General features: G+C 37.7%; 1 protein-coding gene across 3 annotated transcripts in view; it reads right to left on the bottom strand.

Moving 5' to 3' along the window:
• GRM1 (glutamate metabotropic receptor 1) overlaps positions 1-22,890 on the bottom strand; it is a 173,635-nt gene that overhangs the window by 119,167 nt on the left and 31,578 nt on the right. For all 3 annotated transcript variants that reach the window (XM_042885441.1, XM_042885459.1, XM_042885451.1), the window contains exon 2: positions 19,716-19,965. In XM_042885441.1, coding sequence (XP_042741375.1) covers positions 19,716-19,965 — 250 coding nt within the window. The remainder of the gene's footprint in view (positions 1-19,715; positions 19,966-22,890) is intronic.

Below are 22,890 nucleotides of genomic sequence, written 5' to 3' on the forward strand. Positions count from 1 at the left end.
ATTTTTCACTTCCAGTTTTAGTGACCCTAAATGTTCTGAAAGTCAGCTATGCTACAAATGCCAAGCAGTGATTCAAAATTTTTTCCTGGGTAGTGCAAAGGCACCCTACAACAAAATTCAGGATTCAAACAGTGTCTCATAACTTGGTTTCACAGAGCAGAATACACAGGAAACACTGACCATGTCAGAAATATCTTTCAAGACATTAGAATCCACAGAGCTTGAACATAATCATAAAGATCAGTCTTTAAAGCAATTATATTCTAAAATATTAAAAGTTTTTTTTTTTAAAAGTTCATCTGATTGCATGTGCTCCCCATTGTCTACTTAAATGTTACATCTGCCATAAATGAAATACCTGCCAGACGGCTAAGACCTAAAATTTGTCTTCATGAAGCAAACATGCATTTAGCCATGCATTTCACTTTGTCATAACCATAATTAACAATTCTGAGGCTGCACTCCCAGCACAACGCTGCAATCCTCCCCCACCCATACACACTGACAAGCCAAATACATTACCTAGGCTCAGCAAATCTTGCATCAGCTCCTGCTTACACATAATGGTCTGGTGAAAACTAAAAGAAGCAGCAACTGATGTGAAATAATCACAGTTGTGGAAGAAACTGATAGTTACCTAAACCTCTGTGTTTAAGACTCCTGACAGGCTCATTCCACTATTAGAACGTGCTAATTAGTATACATTCTCTGGCTTTCTCCATGATACCCTTCTCAGCATGGGGGGGGGGGGGGGGAGGGGGAGAAAGAAGTTGAAAATAAGTGTTAATTCACCTTATAAATTAACGCATACTCATTGGGAAGGTGGGCATTTGACTATCTTCATAACACTTAAAAACAACAACAGAAAAAACCTAACCTTGTAGCTGCATGTGAAATTAGCAGCCAATTAGAAGCTCGCATCAAATATCACATCTCTAACATGCTGATGATCAAGATTTATTTTGCTGCAAGTATGGAGAACGTCAGCTGGAAATCAAGGAAGCGCTTAGTGAGACTTTCTGAATTCCAAAAGAGAATAGAGATGTCTGGTGAAAGACAAAGAAAGAAGGGATAGGAGAAAGGAAATTCTTGCTGAAAAATGCAGTCCTGAAAAATGCAGTAACAATAACTGTTAGATTTTGGTGTTTCTTTCATGACAGTACTCCTGGTGCTGTGTATTCAGGTACCAGAATATTTCTGGATCCTTCTCATAACTGTTAAGATTCTCACTTGGAGCATGACATTTACAGGAGACTTTTGAAAGAGCTAAGCACATGGAGAAAAGTCTAACTTTACTTAATGATGAACAGCTCTGAAATCTTTCCTGCACAGCTAAAATCCTGACCAGTGTTGACACTGTTTAAATGGAAAAAAGAAATGATAGCTTTCCTCTTCAAAGAAGAGCAGAATTATTCTGAAGTATTTCTGAGCCAGACATATGTGTCAAGTAAATCAAAGAACACCCTGCAGAGAATCCCAATGCTGGGCAAGGAAACCTTGCGAGGGGATGTGGGACCTGTGTAGGTTCTACGTGGCCAGTGCCTCAGCCACTGACACTGAAAGGATATCAACAGTTTGTATGCAAGTTGCTGTTTGAAATATACTATTATATACACAGTCTGTGAGATATTTTCAGTATCAAAGAAAAAAAAACATCAGATGTTCAATGTTTTCCAGACTTACAATGGTGAAATTCTAAAATGATAGGACCAACCAGAAAGAGTTGCTGCTAATACGGAGATGACACTGATGATACGCTGCCTTTGCTGCAAATATCACCCTTTGTTCTTCAGAGTAAAGGGCTGCTATTTACTTGTTTGTTGCTGCCAAGGTTCAGTTTTTCTTGTAGGTCAGGGCAGAAGATTAGGTTTATGACAGAAGGTTTATGACACCCTTTATGACAGAAAATCACTGATTCGTGTCTTCCTTTGTATCAATATGTCTGCCTTTCATTAATTGCATCACATATGCACAGCCTGTATGCCGGTGTAAACAGAAAGTATATCATCTAATTTTCTAATACAAACAAATTCAGGAAATTAGTCATACTTTCAATTGATAAGATAGGACACTGTTCCGTTAAGTAATTTGAAATGTGCATTCATATCACAACTGATTGTCAACATGAATCCAAATTACTTTTCTATTACCACAAATATGAAATTAGTTCTCAACTCTATTATCTATAAAAAATTCATTGTAAATCTAGGTACTTCTGTCTCCCTAAAATAGCTCTATGAAAGCCAGTATGAAACACCTTGGACTTTTCAAATAAACATAGTGAATTGAAGAGGCTTAGACTACCACAGTTGCAAATTTTATACCCATTGTTTGAGAAGCATAAGGAAGACTCTAGTTTTTAAACACGTCAGTCATTCAGTGCCACTCAACAGAAACCACAAATCAACAAAAGAGTCCAGAGGTATCAAAGAAAGGCCAGAAGAGCCTCCAATGTTGTTGACTCTCGTTACGGTCAGAGACTAGTCCAATTTCTGAATCAGTATCCTTGGGCCAGTGGTCCTCACACCAACAGCTGCAAGCAAAAAAACCTCACTCTAGACAATTCAGGCTCTGTTTTTCCTATTATTACCAGTTTCAACTTCTTTTTCAGAGATTCCAATATATAACTTCATCTCCTGGAGACTCTTTTGTCTTCAGAAACAAAATACTCCCATCTCACAAGTAAATTCAATATTACTCAGGAGAAAAATGTCTCAGTATCATAAATCTTTTTGTTTCTGTACTGGTAAAAAAAACTTCTGTGACACTATAGATATGATAAAAAAGGTGTGTGAATTGCACACATTCATCTTTAACTGAGACAGGGGAGTTTTAGATACTAGGAGGAAGTTTTTCCACACAGGGTGATGATGCACTGGAACAGGTTGCCCAAGGAGGTTGTGGATGCCCCATCCCTGGAGGCATTCAAAGCCAGGCTGGATATGGCTCTGGGCAGCCTGATCATGCGGTTGGCAATCCTGGGTCCTTTTTAACCCAGGCCATTCTATGATTCTATGATCTTCTCCGACATTAAACTTGTTTTTTGAAGGGACATAAAAATGTGGATAATATGAAGAATAAGGCTGGAGAAATGATGAAAAGGAACTTGGCTGCACCGAGTACTTTGCTAACAGAAATGTATATGCTTATAAAAAATGTTTTGATGCACATTCTCTCCTCCTTTCAAACTATCATTAGGCTTTCAGCCACAAAATATATTCTGGAAACACATAGAAAAACTGAAAGTTCAATGAACTTACCCTCAAAAAAACAAACAAACCAACAAAAAACTAACAGTTCTTAGAACACAAGACAAGAAAGAACTTAAAATCTTAAATATACCATATGCTGAATAAATAAAGAAAAATGAAATACAACATATGTTCTGCTAGTCATGAAAGACAACAGATGTCAGCATTATGAGATGTGATTACATAGATATTATAGGAGAAAGGAAAATGGTAGACCAAAGTCAAATTCTGCCTTGAAAATCATAAATAAATTGCCTACTTACTACAAAAAATGTCACCTCATTTACATGAATTCATAAATATAATTCTGAATTACTGTGTAGTATGCACACTTAGTTATCTTTGAATGTATAAAACAATGAGCCTATATCTAAGAAAATTCATTTTATGTTATACAATGACTACAAATGTCTATCAGCTTTTGGATCAAGCTGATTTTCTGATCTTCATGACTGAAGAATGTCTAAGCTCATTTCTTGTTTCTGAATTTTCTTCCCTTCCGTGCTTTCCAGTCATCTTTAACTAACATGATTTCCCAGAACAGTATCCCTCAGCATTGTATTTTAATTTAAAAAAAAAAAAAAAAAAGAATTCAGCATTATAGAAGACAACAAACATGAACTGACTGTTCTGAAAAAATAGAAATTGAATCGATTTCCCTTTAAATATTTCAAAATTCCATCACTAGTACATCCAGTCTTTAGGGGGCCAAATACTAAGCATGAGCAGCTTCACAGCATCAGAACCTCCAGGAAGGAACCACTCTAACTTATTTAATTATAGATACTATAGCCTGAATTAATTCAAATATTGCTATTATAAGGCAAAAATTAGACCAACAGGGATACTAGCTTTGCCTGTCAACAGTCTCCACAGATTTCCATTTTGCAGTGGCTGTAATCATTTCAAAACAGGGCTGTGAATCAACATGGAAGTTTAGTATGCAGGATGCAGGTTTATCAAGCTGTATTTTGTACAGCGAGGCTACAGAGAGAAAGACAGGCAGTTGTAACACAGGAGTCCTACATGAAGTAGAATACAAGAAGCTGAAGGAAAAAAAGTTTGTAAAGTAGAAACGAGTCAGGAAACAAGTGAAAAATAACCACATTGACAGAGTATGCAAACAGACAACACAAGAAAGTAAAATTGAATATGGAAACATTCAGGGAAATGAAAGACTGGGTATGTTGCTTAACAGCCTTTTAAAAATAAAGTTACACAGAATAAGAACATTGGTTCTGCTTCTCTATGAACAGCCCCAGTAAGAAATGCAGGAATAGATGTGGGAAGCCCACCTGGGAGAAATAATCATATTTCTCAGAAGACATTGTTAACCTAGAATAAGCAAAACTACACTAAAAAGTGACCTTCCAGCTCACATTTGCATCTCTAGGCCCCCTTTTCTACCAGAGGGAGGGAAGAAATGAGGTTCTTGCCTCCTCACTGAGGAAATTTCCCCCTCTTCTCAGCAGATGATGCATGCAGAATCCTTCCCCGCACAGACAGAAGTTTTTCATGAAAACCTGCTTCATTCCTGTTCTGTAAACATCTTCAAACCTCCATGTCTGATACAGGAATCAGAGACTAGATTTTCTTTTGCTGAACCTTGGGCACGTTTCTTCACTAACTAGTGGAGTGCAAGCAAGGGGACATGGATGGACAACCACCCCTAGGGATCAGCTCTAATAGCTGTAGGGAGCTCGTGACTGCCATCCATGCTCAGGCACTACTGGAAAAAGGCAACTTTTAACAGAAGGACTGTGAGCCTGAGCAACTTCCTCTGGGTCCATCCTCTCTCTGATAGAGCGCTGTACATATCTTGATGATTTTCTTTTGCAATGCATGTTGGCAGATACTTGCTAGGGATTTTTATTTATTTATTTTTTAAGAGTTATGCATTGCGTTCTTCTCATGCATATATTTTTATGAGTATTGATGAGAGAAACCAGCAATGAAGTATTATACACTAGAGTCTACATCCTCAGGCTAATCTCAGCAGCACTACATTTTACAGAGACAGAAAACACCCTTTTGCCATCTGAGCCAAGGCACTGGATGCAGCTTTTACCCCAGAGGGTTTGGATGTCTTCTAGATAGGTTTGTCATGGATCACTGAGCTCCTTAAGGATAAAGAAAAAGCTGACCTTCACTAAGGATTTTGAAGCTGTGTCACTCTTCTGTGGGGAGCCAGTGCAAATAGAAGATGATGGATTTGATGTGTCCATGGTAACCTGCACTGCTGAAGAAGTGCGTTGCAGTGTCCCACACTCCTAAGGACTTGAATCTATATGATTATGGTGTGCTGCAATAGTTCACAAAGAAAAAAAAAAAAAAAATCAAAGGTTTGTATTACTATTATTATCCATGAGAAGAGAATGGAGTCTCAGACTACCGAAAATGGTGGAAGATTTTGGTATGTGGAACCATTATCAAACAGGTAGTTTTAATAATGCTTTTGAAATTCAAAGAAACTGATGAATAATACATCTGCTAGAAATTACACTTGGGGGGAGATCATAATTATTCACCAACTTGGAAAGCATGGAGGGTTAAATATTATGACAATTTATTTTGACATTCTCTAGAAGAAATAATTTCAATGTTTTCAAAACAAGAACATTCAGACTTTCTATTTTGAAATAGCATATTTGTTTTGAAATTGAAAACATTGTTCTGGATTTAACAAAAACATTTCAGGTTGGCAAAGAATAATTTTTCTTCCTGCTGGGAAAAGAAAACAAACTATTAAACTCATTGAAAGTTGTTTCAGCTTGTCATTACAAGCACTTCCTCCAGAATGCTTAGTTCAGCCACTAAACTTTCACAAAGGGAAAGTATATCACTCCTACTGCTGTTTGACAAAACAAAACAAATCCAGAAACTAGGGATGTACAGATTTCAAAGATTATAATTCTGTGACTTCTTTCCCTCTACTATCCTTCTGCCATGGAAATTGATTTCCTATATTGTAAAACCAAGGTAAGCAGACGCAGACCACCTAGAGTACTGTACAGCCACTTCTCCCACCGTACACTTGCCCCTGTCATTTACCTCCCAGTGTACTCTGTAACAATGAGACTCCATCTCCTTTAAGAGTTACATAAATCACTACATACTTCACAGGAGAATTTCAGCTGCACTATAAGGCTCCTTCTGCTTCTCTGACTGAAAATGTCAGAGTTTCATTTAATTGAATCACAGAGCTATTATAGTATACTAGTATACTAAATTACGCACAACATAGGATAATACAGTCCATACAACAGTGTTATATTTTCATGTCAAATTAATTTATTCTTAATGTCTCCACTACTTCAGCTTTTTAACAGACTCAGGCATTAACAATGTATGAAGCTTTTTCTAAAGTCTGCCAGGAGCAGAGCACTAGAGCATCTGGGCAAGTAAGAGGAAGATACACAAAGCTCTCCTATACCTATGGAGGTGTAAAAGTGATTTGGGGTTAACACAAGAACTAAATTTTAATCTGGTAAAACAGTTGGCAGTTAAACTGTGGCTCTTAGATGGTGTTGATGATGAGTTCTGCAGGGAAATTGCAATCTCAAAGTCATGGACATGGAGCTCTGGATATTACAACTGACTCAAAAATAGTTTTCTCTGACATAAGGAAGACTTGAGATTTTTAGAAGAAGAGGTAGATTTTGTTCTCCAACTCTCATTGACTCAAGCCAGGCAAAGGAGGAGGCGGCCAAGGTAGTTCTTGATCACTCTGCAGTCCTTGTTTTTGCAGCTCTGCCAGAGAAACTGAAGCTTTACTTAGTCTCCTCATACAGTCTGAAAGAAACACACCACTTTGAAATAGACACTTTCCCTTCCACACTCCTAGCATAAATCCTTCCAGGGTCATCAGGACAAGTGGCACAGCTGGCTGCACTGATCCTGAACCTTCCCTCACTGAGGCAGTTGTCTTCAAGCCAACTCAAAATGGAGATTTAAAGAGTACATAAAAATGTATCCTAATTCTGCAGAAAATACCTGTTTTAAACAGATCACAGAAAAAGAACAAAAAACAAAAACCATAATAAAAATACTAACAGAAAACCCCACTCTTCTGCTTGGTATTTGATATTTGCTATATATTCCTTCTCAAGTTATTTTTGGTTGAGATGCATGTAAGGACCAGAAAAACAGTTGTGGTCTGAGGTTCCTGCTGTGCATGGCACTGTGCGCTGACCTAAAAGATTGTCCCTTTCCCATAGCATCTGTAGCCTGCAGAACCTTAGAAACAGCACAAACTTTTGTAAGATTAAACATGACGTTATGTCTAACAATGAAAATGAAACTCGGTAGACTCCTATTCTCTTTCCAACTAGTAAAACTTGATTTAAATTAAAAGCTAACAAATGTAAAGTACACTGAAGACATACTTTTATATTCAGACTAATGCGTGGAACTCATGGACATCACTAAGTTTTTGTGTAAATAGCCTGGAAGATCCAAACAAGAATCAAGCATTAGCAAACAGGCACAACATCTGTATTTTCCATACCGAGGATGAAAATTACAAGGAATGTCAATCATCCAACTTGAAACAAATCAGCCAGCCAGCAAATACTCTCAGTAAATGTTTCTTCACAGAGGAAAAAGAAATGGAAATAAAAGATCTTTCTTTGAATCGCACACGCTGAATATTCACCGCTAATAAAAACAGTCCTAGAAGACATGGACGATTTTAACAGGTGAGCACTGTTAATCAGAAAGTTATTCTCAGTTCACACTCATTTCAGTAGCACTGCTCTCCAGATGAATGCATGAAAACTGAATTCAGCCCTCAGACCTGGAGAGCTGTAGCAAGAAAAGAAGGAAGCATTCTTCTATTGAATCCTGATGGATTAAGTGTCCAGTGCTTTCTCTAGTTTGGAATCATGATTGTGCTTCCATTACACAGAAGAGCAATTTATAGACACTTGGTTTCTTTCATTTGTCTAACATGTCTCAGCTGTCATCAGAATATACAAAGCATGCCTGAAACCAAAATCCTATAACTCACTGTCATCTTTCTATTTACAAATTACTGTAACTCATCCTTTCCCACTTCCACATTTTATGTGCTTTATTCCCTAAGAACGTATGTTTTCTTTCTCACATTTTATTACCACCTCTTCCTTAGTCTAGTTTCTATGATTCTATGTTCTATGATTGCTGTTATGATTCTAATTCTTAACCCCGCTGGAATGGCAGATTGTGCAATTACTCAAGTTTATACTTTTCACCTAAGAAGTTTTCCAACAAACCTACTGGGAAATTGGAGAAAGGGAATCAGTCATATTTCAACAACAGAGCTCCAGAGAGAATTTATTTTTCTCTCTTCTATTCTCGTGCTTAGCAGAGAAGCATTGCCAAGTTTCACAAAGGCTTTAAACTCTCCATTCCCATTTTGGGTTCATTTAACATACTTCATAGTCACACTGCTGAGACAAATTCATTTGAAATGCATGCAGATTAATGCATCTAATTTCATATTCCAGGTGCTTTGGTCTTGGCACTGGCCCTCACAGTGGCATTTTCAGCAGCCTGCAGTATCTCATTCGTTTACATTATATCACCTCTCAGCGAGTCCTCACATTCACTGTTTGTGCTGAAGACGATCAACTACCAGCTTGCAAAACTGCCTAGTCTTCCCAATTACCCAATTGCCTATCCTCCTATGTTAAAATTTTATTATATGCGTGAGACCAGATTGAAGTCAGTCACTACATAGAATTTCAGGTCTGTAAATGCAGTTGTGGTTAAAAAGGCAAAGCTCTGTCCTATATTTTTTCATAGCAACAGTGATACAAAGTCCTATCAAGAACAGCTGGAAAAAAAAAAAAGACTTTGGTCTTACATAGCTGCAAAGCTGCATACTCTTTTCTATTTTTTTTAAACTCCTGACTGCTCATATAGGCACAAACAAAAACAGTGCACATCAATCCTAAATTGTTATATTTCCTTAACTATGGCATTGTATGAGATTTCCAAGTAAGGATGTCTAACATAGGATATGAACAAATAGATAGGGTAGATGAGTTGTCAAATCAATTTCTTCTGCAAGTGTCACAGAATACGGGTAGGATTTTCAAGAGCAGATTTTGCTCATCTCTATTCCTGATGCAAAAAAAGAAAAAAAGCTAAAACTCCTCCTGGCTTTGCAGAAAGCTATGACAACAGTGCAGAATTTTTACTTCCAAAAATAAGTCCCATAATGGTTTCGGGTGTTGAAGAGTTCAGGATTTAATTGGCAGGGAAGTCTCAAGATTCAGGCAAGTGTAGTTAGGAGGAATAAGAATGGATGAAAACACAAGGAACAAAACGCAGCACACAGCGAATAACCGAAGAATGTGAAGAACATAAAACAGTAAGGAGAGGCAAAGAAAAATGTATATTCAGATATTTATTAGGGGAAAAGGAGAGGAAAAAAAATTAGAGATTTCAGATTTCTCATCAGAAATAGCATCTTACAATGATTCAGCCTGCTGTGAGAAATCAGCAGAAATGATAAAGCCACATTCAGGTTGTCATTCCTGCATACAGAAGTGCTTAAATCAGACCTATTATGCAGTTTTCCTAATCCTCATGTTAACATGCAAGAGCTGATATACAGCACCTTCTTAGTGATGCGTTCATTGGATTGAAATCAAAGAATTCAGTGTTATTTTTAAGCAGAAAAATAACACAAGCTATTTCTACTAAACAACAGGAATACATTTTTCTTTTTTAACTTAATCTTGCTCTAGTTTGTAATTAGTTTAGTATTGTATCCCTTCAGTCTATTATCCAAAGAGAGACAGGAGAAAAAAAGGAACTAACACCCCCATACAATAAACACAGCTAAATCACTAGCATGGAAAATAACTGCATGAGCCCTAGGTACCAAAGCTTACCCACAAATAGCATATAGTGAATTATGCATACGGTTTAAAACCAGTTGAAATAAGTGCCAGGTCAGTTATCAGACAGCAGTGAATTTGAAAGTCTTTGAAACAAAATTCTTTCCTCAATTCTCCCTCTCCAAAGCACAACTAACTGAACAAAGTCACAGACAGTAATGACTGAAGCTAAATGTGGGCAAGCGTTGGCCAGCTCAGCAGAACTGGAGTCTTTCAGTCCTACATCAAAACAGATGGTTGCTGCTGAAGATGCAATTGTAACGTGCAAGTCAGCTTTCAATCTGAAGCAAGTTCTTGACATCATTTTTGGTCCTAAAGCATTACCATATCATGGAAACAGAAGGGATTTGTCTTGAAAGTTTCAGCAGAAAAACAACAGACTAAGTATCACTGTGGGTCAGCTGCCTGCCTACAACCCTTGCATGATCTGAAGATTCCACTTCATGTGTTCCTACCAGTGCCTCCCTTTGGACAGCTTCTGCAAGTGCTGATGTCGGGCACATTTTCCAGTCTTGGAAAGATACCGAGATCTGTCCTGCAAAGCCATAAGGTTGAGGACATTCATATAAGGAAAAGGAAAAATGAACAGAAATCAGGAAAAATGTACCGTGCTGCTTATTCTACCTTCTCTTTAAGATGTATCTCTATCTGAGCACTGAAACAACACCAGAATTAAACAACAGAAATTCCAAAGTTCATGCTCAAGGTCTTCTTTTAACTACCGTGATTAAAATTACAACTGCTTCATTTCTTAACCATCTTAAAGAATCCCAGACTTACCGAGACACACTTGAAAAACATCTAGCCTCTAGCAAATTATGCAAAGATCTTTGATGTAACATTATTCTGTATCACTCACTCCCACAGAAGTACAAAATACTCTTCCAGGTGAGCAGCAACAATCCAGCTACTGATTCCTATATGTGCCTGGTAAAACGTACTTCAATAAATAGACCATCAACATCATATTGTACAGTGTATTAACTCAGTGTTTCTAATGTCCATATTAATTCACATGCAAAATGCAAACATGGAAGTGTTGCACTTTTTCAGCACTGGAAGACTTCGCTGAAAATTTAAAGGTAAATATCTGCCTTTGCATTTTGTCAGACGTCACTAGTATAGGTAATTCTCTTCAGAATCCATCCAAAAACAACTTGGAACCAATGATCCAGGACTTATCTTTCCTTTACTAAGCAAAAAGCATGAACCATTAAAGAACAGTTTAAGTTTTTACCATAAGTATGGAAACAAGATTTTTTTCCCCCATGAGTTTTACTATCATCAATATTAAGTCTCACATTTTGGGCCACCCTTCAAGATATTTGACTGCTAAGTAAACCATAGTCTTATACTTAATTCATCACCATTATCACCAAGCAGCAACCATAAAATGACTACTAATGAACTTTAAATGCAAGCTACAGGGAAACTCAAATCAAATGTGGTTCTGTTGTAATATAGTTCTACTTTTATTGAAGCTTGACATGTAATTTGATTATTTTAAAATAGACTGATGTTATTTTAGATTAGAGGATAAACAAAATGGTTGTCCATATTCTTCCTGTATCATGGAACATTTTCATCCACATTGATTGTAAAAGATATTCGCAGTTAGCAGGTGCTAGCCTGCAATTGCTAACTGAATCATGATGCAATAAGGAATAAAACTCGGAGTGACTGACATGTGCTGAAGTTCTAGACTTCAAAATTAGGAATGGACCCTATTACCAATCTTGATAATGCTTAGAAAATGGGCTGACACTGCTGTCTGGCACTTGCTTAACTGACAATATTTTTCCTTATCTGTCAACATCAGTTACAGTTTGAAAGTATTTGATGATTAAAAATGAGTGATTTCTGTGTTTTAAGGAAGTTGCCTGAGCTTTAATCCACACTATCTACATGACTTATTAAATACAGTCTCACACTAACTAGAGCATCAACAGTAACAACAGTTTCATTAGTAAAAATTATTCTGAATATCTTCGACCTTGGAGGCACCTGACAGATGACTTAGTCCTCTACCTACAGTAAACGGTGTGAAAAGTAAGCCTGTTGTTGCTTAAATGACTGTCTTCCTATTTGCCAGCATCCCACTTGTTTACTTTTATTTGCTTTAGGCTTTCTAATCACTAGTAGTTTTCTGACTCAGACTGCAGTCCAAATAAAATGAGCACATTGCAATCCAGTGGTTTGGATTCCATTATATTTATTTTGGTATGCTGGACTGCTACCAGTTTTCTGAACATCATATCTCAGCACACGGCAAGTTGGCAAAAAACACCAGCACGAGCAACACTATTGTATCTACTATTTTTGCCAGACTTATAAGGTCCAGATCTATCCCTAGACAAGCTAGACTAGCACAAGACAGTTTTTTTTCCATTGCCAGCATACTGTTGGACATTACTCCTCTCCAATCACCTCCTTAAAAAATGCTAGTTATATTTTTTGCCCCCGTGAAACTCCTCAAATCTTTTGGGAAGAGTAGATATTCTAATTGATTTTTCATGAACTTTGGGCAGCCCTTGTCATAAAAAAAAAAAAAAAGATACTGCCTTGGAATACAGCATACTTCTAGCTACTCTAACTTTTAAGAATGTTAACATGCTTAGATGGTCATCACGGTGAAAAACTTCCTGATCCAGAACAATATAATCACAACCACTCCGTAAGTAATGTCTAAGTCACTTGCACCAGAGATTCTCCTGGAAGGAGGAAACAGTCTTCTTAGCCAGATAACAAAAGTGATACTGGTGATATTTTGTAATATTTGTTATTTCAGAACTGAGTGAAATAGAGAGCTATCCATCATCACGCTTTTGGCAGTACAGCGCCATGTAGACTGTGGTGGTTTAGCCTTGGCCAGCAGTTAAATACCCACCTGCAGCCACTTGCCAACTCTCTCTCTCCTTTTCGGGGTAGAAAATAGGAAAAAATAATCTCCTGGCATGAGATAAATTCAGGGAGGCTGCTTAACGGTTACCATCACAGGAAAAACATAATAAACTTATAGCAAATTAATTCAATTTATTGCCAGTTTAAATAGATCTGGATAGTGGGAAACAAAGATAGCAGCTAAAACATGTTCCTTGGTGATTGTCTATTTCCATCAATAATTTACACAGCTATCTCTGAGGGAATATCTTTTCATCACTCCCTAAGATCCACTTCCAAAACTGTTGATTTTTGTCTCTTAACTAATTTATTTTTTAATTCCCTGTCCCATAGTGAGGGATACCAGCTTTCCTAACTATTTTCTTAATTCCTGATGGTCATCCCCAGCGTCTCAGCATCAGTGCAACCAAGCTGAAAGCCATTTACCTGCGTGGCAAAAGTAATGTTTCCATGCACCTTAAAGTTAATTCAGGGTTAGGGACCAGGTGATTTCTCACTGTTAGATGGCTTCTGTCATTTTCTCTTCTCACTTTCTTGCTAAAGGACAAGCTTCCTAATTATACACTCCCTCCTTTTCCTTCCCTGATGGATAGTATGGACCTATTAATCTCTGCTTCCAGTTTTCCTATTGACTACTGAAGCAATTGATGTAGGTAGGGTTTGGGTCTATATCTTAACAGTGGCACCCTCAGATGTTGGAGCCCTTCTTCTTCTGTTCCTGTGATGGAGCTGAAAGATGACTCAACAAGAACAAATCAAGCCCTAAGTGCTTTGAATTACTACGTCTCAGTGGGCTATGCAAGGCATCCTTGTGACAACAGTGCCCCAGTTCAATGGGATTACATGTCTGCTCAGACATACAGCTGCATCCTATCAGTGATAGTGACTGCCCCAGGCACTTGCTCAAATCTACCCACCTTGACATCCAGGTATTGACTGCCTCAGGGCACATTTCTCTTCTGACTCACCAACAAGTTGTTTACTTTAAAATCAGGTCAATGAAATCAGATTTCATATACTCAAGAAAAAGCCAACAGAAGTCAGATAATGAGGCCAAAGAGCTTGCATAAGGATGCACAAAAACTTTGTGAGCTCATGCAACAAAGCTAGGATGCCACTGCCAGAGGCAAAGAGGAAGGTGTAATCCCTCATTCTCTCCACATTATACCTCAGCCAGCAAAGGAATATCATCTGCCAGGGACATACGCCAACCCAAGTACATGGCCATTGTTTTTATTGAAATGTTCACAGGCACAATGAAATAGAATGATAAGCAGCACAGAAAAGATCCAAAAGCAGCTGTTGACAAGCCCTACATCTAATATACAGTAAATCAAGCAAGCTCTGTGACCAGAATAGAAGTATGGCCATCAGCAACGATAGCTACATTGTACTCACATCCAAACTGCTGTTTTCTCAGGCCACACCTTTGGCATAAAAAAATGACCCAGACCAACAGACAAATATTCAGCAATTCTAAATCACTTTGCCAACAAGACAGAGAGAAAATGAGAGGAGAGAAACTTGTGGATAAAAATAATGAGCTTAAGAGGGAAAGTATAAACTGCACGTATAAGCAAAGCAAAAAGAGGAATTAATTTCTCCCCATAGACAGGCAGACCTCCAGCCACTTCCTGAAAAGCAGGATCTCTCAGCACATGTAATAATTCCTTCAGAAAACTAGCACCATAACCATGTTCTTCCCCCCCTCTCCTCCCCATTATCTTTTTGCTGCATTTTTATCACTGAACACGTCACATGAAATAAAACATCCCTTTGATCAGTTTGGGAGGGAGAAATCTTTGATGCTGCATAAGCACTGTTCAGCAACATCCAAAACATTTGTGTTGTGTTATCAAAACAGTTTTAGCCAAAAATGTACAGTATGGCACCATAAAGGCTTCATCTCCACTAGTTCCAACAATGTAGCAATGATAGCATCGTTGCGAAGTCCTAGGCTGTAGCAAGTGAAGATATGCTCAAATGTGGCAGCCATGGGCACAGAAATCAATAAAATCATCTGCTTAACCATGGAAGGCCTCAAGTAGGCAGCGATCCCCAGCAAGATGCCCTCATCTCTACTGCCAATCCTTAAATACAGTCTGGGAGGGGGTGGATCATGGCTCCACCCCTTCCGGTCACTCAGGTGCATTGTATGTACTTGAGCTCCCCTGGGTTGACCCTGCCCTCCCACCAGGTGCTCAGTCACTGCTTCAAGCCATGACTTAGCATTTGTGCTACATACAGTATGTCCATAAGTGATATCTGATTGTACAATCAATGAATATACAAATGTAATAATTACAAAATATACAAGAGAGTTTGTCTAAACAGGTTATTACACCAAAAAGAACAGATAGAGGGCTTACCCCTGTTCTGGGCTCGCTAGAAAATTCCAAAAAGAGAGATCTCCAGAAAGAGATCCTTCCCCACTGGTAGTCAGCTCTTAAATGGGTCTAGGAGAGGTGGAGCCAGACTCCACCCATTCCAGCAGCACAGGTGAATTGTCTTCACCTGTGCTCCCATGGCTGATTCATTGCTTGCCTCAGGTGAGCTGATAGATTACATTTTTTCAGAGAAAAAATATTTTTTTTTCCTAGTTGTCTCTGTCTTTCATGAAATACAGAAACCAAATTTATTTATTTACCATTTATCTCCACTTATACATCCTAAGATAGATTTTCCTTAGTCACTAGTGCCATGTGACCATAAAACTTATTTTTCCCTGCTAAACATGAATATTTCAAATATTTCAGAAAGCGTGAAGTTTAATGTCAAAAACACCATTATCAATATTGGAGGGTAGTCAAACAAAATATCTGCACACTATGCACCTTGAAACCTTCATCACTCTGTGCTAAAAGAGCTTTATTAGGTAGGAAAAAAAGTTGATTTGTCCCTCTGAAAACACACTAGGTTGACAGCAGTGACACCAGTTGTATCTTCTCTGTCTAACATCCAAATTTTCCACCACTTTACCAAAACACAGAATTCATGGTTAGGCAACAGTCTACAGAGCAATACTAATGAAGACCATAACACATTAGAAAGCCTACAGAAGTAAAACAGTACTTATTCCACTACCAGATGTTACACTGAAAAGTAGAACATACATTAGTATATCTGTTCTCTCCGTAAATTCTGTAAATATTCTGTAAATATATGATCCTCATATATTTACAAACTATTTCGTGTAGGAATTTAAGAAATTTTCAAACCACAGAAATGAGTTCTCATATCCAAAAGTTTATATATCGTGACAATTCTCTACTGATCTCAGAGTAACCTCTTAATCTTCAGGGATTTGTCTGAATCTTTCATTTGCTTTGCACGACCCTCACAAATGCTGACAAGTAAGTTGCATGCCTTGACTTGGCACATCATTTCAGAAGCCATACAGAAGTTTGATCCATCTTGCAAGATTCTCACAAAACCTAATTTATGCTTATTAAGTAGTATAAAACCTAGTAGCCTGTGTTAACATAATTAGAAGCATGATGCCTAAACATCTTTCTACATAGTCACTTTACAAAACTAATCATTTTTAAAAGAGCTATCACCTGAATTTCCTTAAGAGTGCGGCTTATTCTCTTAGTACACTTTTTGCCCTTGGTTACTCTAATACTATTACAATCACTGGTTTCAAACAAAGCCATTCTGATTTTCTCTTTTTCCATTAGATTATTAGTTTAGTTTTTGATTGCTTTTATTTAGATGATCAGTGTTTTGTTGCTTTTAAAGCTTCATGATCCTTAATTTCATATTTTAAATGTTTTTTTCTTACTGGAATCTCCACTACATTTGGACACTGTATCAATTTCAGAATCCTTTGCTACTTTCCCTGAGGCAAGATTATAACCTTTTCACCTGTCCTACCTCACATTAGCTTCCTCCAGAAACAGTAATTGACCTTCTCACTAACGTTACAGATTCTCACTTCCAGTAGCAAAGTAGATTGAATTTCTTATCAGATCTTCAATCTGAGTTTGGGAACACTTGCTTATGTATGGCACAAATAGGATCCTAACTCCATGCCTGGGAATGAACAGCTCATTCTGGAGAAGTCTCCACAGTGTAACAATCTAGTCTTGGCTCAGTGCAATCCTCAATAATTCCCATTGTATGATTCCCAAATTAAAGTGAAGTTAGGTTTTTCTCACAGCTCTCCTTTATGTTATATTTAGTTGAGCTAGGCTAGTGCTGGTCTGCTTTGATCAATAGCAATATTGAAGAATTCACAGGAAAACACTATTTAGCCAGGTGTCCTTTTTGTAAAGGCTTCTTCTTTCCAGTGAGTCAGAGCAAACTGTGGAGTTGATACAGCGCAGCTGATAATAAACCTGTGAGTAAATTAAAGGCTTTGTTTAGGCCCACTATTGCAAAAAAAATCTTAATTTCACATTCAGTCCCGCTTCCGTCAATAAAAAGAATGCTCTTTAAAAGGCTTTGGGCTTTTTTGCTTAGTTAGAAACTTAAATAAAAATGACTGAACAGCATGTCAGAGCAATGTTAATGCATGCTTCAGCTCCTGTTTGTATACAGATGACCGAATTCATAGCATTGCAGTTTCACTGCAATTTGTGAATAAGTTCGCTAGATTTGCCATTTTTTAAAATCACTTAATTAAGACAATTCAAAGAATTTTTTTTTTCTTTTTAGTTCTACATGCACTTTAAAACATGTGCAAGTCCTATAATATTTTTTAATTCAGCCAGCTGTTGGGCACAACCCAATCTACAGCAGCAGTCAATCTGTTTTATAACCAGATCACCCCATCCATCCCCAAAAATGGTTCACTCATACTCAATCACCAGCATAAAATAAGAATGCATGGAAACCTGCCTGAAAAATTTGCTGTGATTTCCAAAGAAATTCAGTTATTAACATTTTACAGTTGAGAGATCCTGACAAGTTCAGAATAATGCTGTTGGGCAGACTCTGAGCAATCGAAACAGTATCATAATATATGGTGTAAAGGCTTAAAGTCAAACTTTGAAGATAAAGTGTTTCACATATTATCCATGGATAAGAGAATCAAATAAATGGCCTAATAAGAAACTAAGATTTGTACTACAGATGTTTTGGTGCTTTCTGTAGAAGACTCATTTCCTTTAGCTCTTTGTATGGCCAGTTATCAGAGGAAGTACTGAAATCAGGTGAGTAATAAGACACTACTACAAAGCAGTAATACATTAATGCAACATACTGCCTAAAGCTACCAGGGTATTTACAAAATGACCAGAGATGCTGTGATCCAAACTAATTTTATTATAGATGACTTCTTCAATTCACTGGAAAAAAAGAACCCAACATGTGAAGAATGAAATGATGTATTATTTGTTTCAGATGATGTATAGTGAATGTGACAGATGAAAGGTATATGCACAGTTCTAAAACAGAGCATGATTTTCAGTACTTTGTTTCATTTTAATATCTATGGCTTCCAAATGTGCCATATCTTGTCTACACATACTTCTAGAAATGCAGCCTCTGCTCCAAGAGCATCATCATCAAATATTACCAACAAAAAAAGTAGTAATGGAAAGAGAATCATTGATTGTCATTGGAAGATTACTTAGGCAAAGTAAGTTGTACAAACTGTGGGCTTTGAGGAGTGATGCAAACAAGAAAATACTAATATTGCATCACAGAACTAAAGTGAGCATTCCAGACATAGCCCTGACAGAAAAGCTATAAGGAGAGAAAGGAACAAAACAAAGTTTTATAGATAGGAACAAACACAGAATAAAAAGAAAGCAAAAACAAAGTAGGTAAGGAGATGACTCTCTAAGGCCTTAAAGGAATTATGTTTAAACAATAGATTAGAGAGAAACAGAGAATAGGGAGAATAAAACAGCCATTATCAATCTAACAGGCAAGACAGAAAATGTCATCCTTCATCATCAGAACAAGATTCATTGAAATGGAAAACCAAACATAAGCACACTAAAAATCAAGGTTAAATCTAAGAAGCCTCAAAATAAGAACCATCAAAAAGGAGTGAGGATAGGTCACATCCATAGTTCAGTGAACATCTAAAAAAAAAAAAATAAATCTAAAATTCTAGATGAAATGAGTCTATCTTTTCAATACATAGTAGCACTGTTTATTCCAGTAACATAAGTGCACACATATATACTGACTTGGCTGGCTGCAAGTTTGATGCTTAAAATTCTGTGCAATAATGTCCTAGCTGTCAATAGCAAAGATAAGAATAAAGTGTAAAACCGAGAATCACAAGACTGACAGCAGTTCAAGCAATCTAAACCATTTGATAATTTACAGTTTCAAATTATCAGGGAACATTCAATCTCTCCTTAGTAGTGTCATGTGCCACACTTCCAGAACACATTCTGAAATCAAGATTCTTCATTCTATTTTTTTTTTCTCTAAAAATATGTGTATGAAATATTCCTCTAGAGTACATAAAAACACAAAAACACTGATGTCATATCGGTAAAAAAAACAGGCAATAATTAACATTAACTTCAGCAAAAGATAACACTACCAATTAAATTGTCACATAACTTCTTATTTTCTCTACCATCTTCTCACTTCATTCATTAGAAAAGTAAATACTGAAATGATGGGTAGCCTGAATCACACCGTTCTGAAGCGAAAGGACTGCTTTCAGGATTAGAAGAAGGGATGCAATGAAATCCGCTTACAGCCTTACCTTCCAATTAGCAGGAATTCCCCAAGCACTCCCAGACGTCTCATGGCAATGAGGATCCCCCTCACTGTCATGCCCTCACAGAAGCAAACCACCACTCTAGCCTTGGGTAATCTTTCTCGCAGCTTGCGGAGCAGGCGATCAAAGCTCTTCTCCCCAGCATTGCTATAGATCTTGTCAGAATGAGCAATGCAGAGACCCTCTTGGGCAGCCAGCTCTTTGAAGGCCTCCATTCCGCTTTCCCCATAATTTCCTGTTTTAAAAGGAGAAAAAAAAAAAAAAACAGTTGACATTATATAATGCATTTGACCAATTAAGAAAGAGAGGGTAGTATGGCGAGAAAGGAATAGTTTTCCTCAGAACTTAGCTAGTATCCGCAGAAAGAACAAAAGAGTCTCAAAGTAAACATATTCAGTGGAGCAATAAAATAACTGTGTATTTCTAGTTCCTAACTGACCTGGGGGCTGCAGATTTCTTTCCTTACAATGATTTACCAGTGAGTATCAAAGGCAAACAAGGTAGAGAAGTAGAAAGAGGGGCAAAGACAGCTCAGACAGTAGTTTTATTAGTTCCAAGTTTTATTAACAGTTCTCTGGTAATAATCACAGTTGTTCTATTCTAGAAAGACAGTTACAGAAAAAGAAGATTTCATTCTAAGCTGTTCTGTAACCCACACTGTACCTGTTCGTAAAATTACGGAATGGATCATCATCTCACGGAACGGCTTAGAATGGAGGGGACTTTAGAGATCGTCCAGTCCCAACCCCTTGCCACGTGCAGGGCTGCCACCCACCAGATCAGGCTGCCCAGGGCCCCATCCAGCCTGGCCATGAATAACTCCAGGTTTGGGGCATCCACAGTCTCTCTGGGTTGTCTGTTCCTGCGCTTCATCACCCTCTGACTAAAGAATTTCTTCATAACATCTAACCTAAATCTCCTCTCTTTTAGTTTCAGATCACTCCCCCTTGCCCTATCACTTTCAGACTGTGTAAAAAGTCAGTGCTTCTCCTGGTAAGCTCCCTACAGGTACTGGAAGGCCACAGTGAGGTCTTAATGAAGCCTTCTCTTCCCAAAACTAAACCAGCCCAACACACTCAACTTTTCTTCTTAGGAGAGGTGCTCCAGCCCTTTGTTAATTTCTGTGGCTCTCCTCTGGACCTGCTCCAACAGCTCCACATACTTCCCGTACTGAGGGTCCCAGGCTTGGACACAGTACTTCAGATGGGGCCTCACAAGGGCAGAGTAGAAAGGGACAATCATCTCCCTCTCTATACTGATCACCCCTCTTTTGATGCACAAAAGTGAATGAAAGATTAATGTTAACTTAAAATGTCCTAGTCTGATAGAATTTTAAAAGCCACGTGCAATAACCTGATCGAGCAGTGTTAAGGACAGTCAAAATTTAGGTCTGATGTTTCTCTTGGAATAGACTTTATCTGCAAGACCTTCCAAAATTTCTCTTCCTAATAGAGAAATATTTGAACTTTATGATTCAGACAATATCAAATCTGATTCTAAATTTTGTTTTGTATTCATACATTTTGGAAGCTCTATAGCAGCTCTGTAAAACTCAAATTGCCTTCAGCTGAGTGCAATCTTAGATTTTCTTTGAATATTTTATATATGCCATGAGCACAAGATTTGTGATGCCTATCAATCAAGCAAGAGGAACAGATGGATTACAATAAATTGTCTATTAAGAGTAACAAGAAATTATACAAAAAAAAGAGAAGCATGAATTTTATGCTATCCAGATCCATAGTACATTTACTTAATTTCTTGAGAGAGTAACATCAGATATGTAGAGTATTTCTAGACACAGCCCTTTTCAAACCTGGGGTAGCTGAAGAGATGCAACTCTCTTTGTAGAGACATTTTCAAATGGCAAATTGGAATGAGGAGAACTCCTAAACCAGCCTAAATTCCTTCATCCAAAAAAAATAAAATAAAAAATACAGCAACTCAAAAGGCACAGCAACCAGGAAGAAAAAAAAAAAAAATCAGCAAGAAACTGTTCAGGCATTCTTTTAAGTGCATTTTTCCAGATATCTTCACTTGCAGCAAACAAGACAAACTGCAGTTTCATGTAGTCATACTCATGACGTAGATCCAAACCTTCCACACTTGATGTCAAAAACCCCTCAAGTTCCACAGCCTTTTGCACTTAACTGTCCTAGTTTCTTACAAGTTTGCAGCACAGCAATATGGCCTCTTTTCCAATCTGTTACTCAATGACAGATACAGCAAGCAAATCAGTCTGCTCTGCTGCCTGTCAACCAGACATACTCTAGAACAGGAGCAAGGCTCTGGCTCTGCGTGATTGTGTGGAAAGGACTGGAAGAGCTGTGCCCAGTGGGAATGTATCAAGCAGCCCCATACTGCCAGGTCCCACCCCATGATCCCACACTTGTGTTAGTGCTTCATGTAGGGTTTGCTGCTACAGAAGCTCAGAGGAGAAGCTGTAAAGACATTTGCATTTAAGTGTAAGACATAGCTCACCGTCACCGAGGGATTTTCTCCTGGACTTGAGGCTGGACAATTTGAACTACAGCACTTTTAATACCCATCTTAGGTCACAATCTGCAGCAGGACAGCCTTGTTGCTGACTTGCCATAAGCAAGCACTCCATGGTTCAGAAGGAAATTGGAATATATTTTCCAGCTTCACATGGAACCTTATGCAACATGTAGACTCACTGAAAATCAATGGGATTCATCCTGAACTAACTTCTTACCTCAAAGGAGCCCCTGGAGTGAGTTGTCTTAGATGTTTTGGAAATGCACATTAAAAATAAATATAGTATGCTTTCTACCTGAATTAATATCATCCTAAATATATGGTTAGGAAGGGAATTTTTCATATATTATAATCAACACAACCTGCTGTAACTGAAGTAAATTACTAAAAAAGAAATCTCCTTGCAATGCTTTTTCCCAGATTTAATATAGATGGAATTAAAATTACTTCAAACCTGCAGCCACACCTGTTCTAGAAGTAAAAAAGCCCACCAAAACTAAAAGCCCACCAAAACTAAGCTAAGAGAAAGTTGGATTGTTGCCTATAAAGTCAATAAAAGCAATTAAGAGCCTAGCAGGTAAAAAAAGCTAATTAAAATCAAGAACAACATTAACAAGATCAAATAAGCAAAAAAAAAAAAAAAAAAAAAAAAAAAAAAAAA

The sequence above is a fragment of the Lagopus leucura genome, unplaced genomic scaffold (genome assembly GCF_019238085.1).
Source record: "Lagopus leucura isolate 7727_CA_CO unplaced genomic scaffold, USGS_WTPT01 Super-Scaffold_73, whole genome shotgun sequence".
Taxonomy (NCBI): Eukaryota; Metazoa; Chordata; class Aves; order Galliformes; family Phasianidae; genus Lagopus; species Lagopus leucura.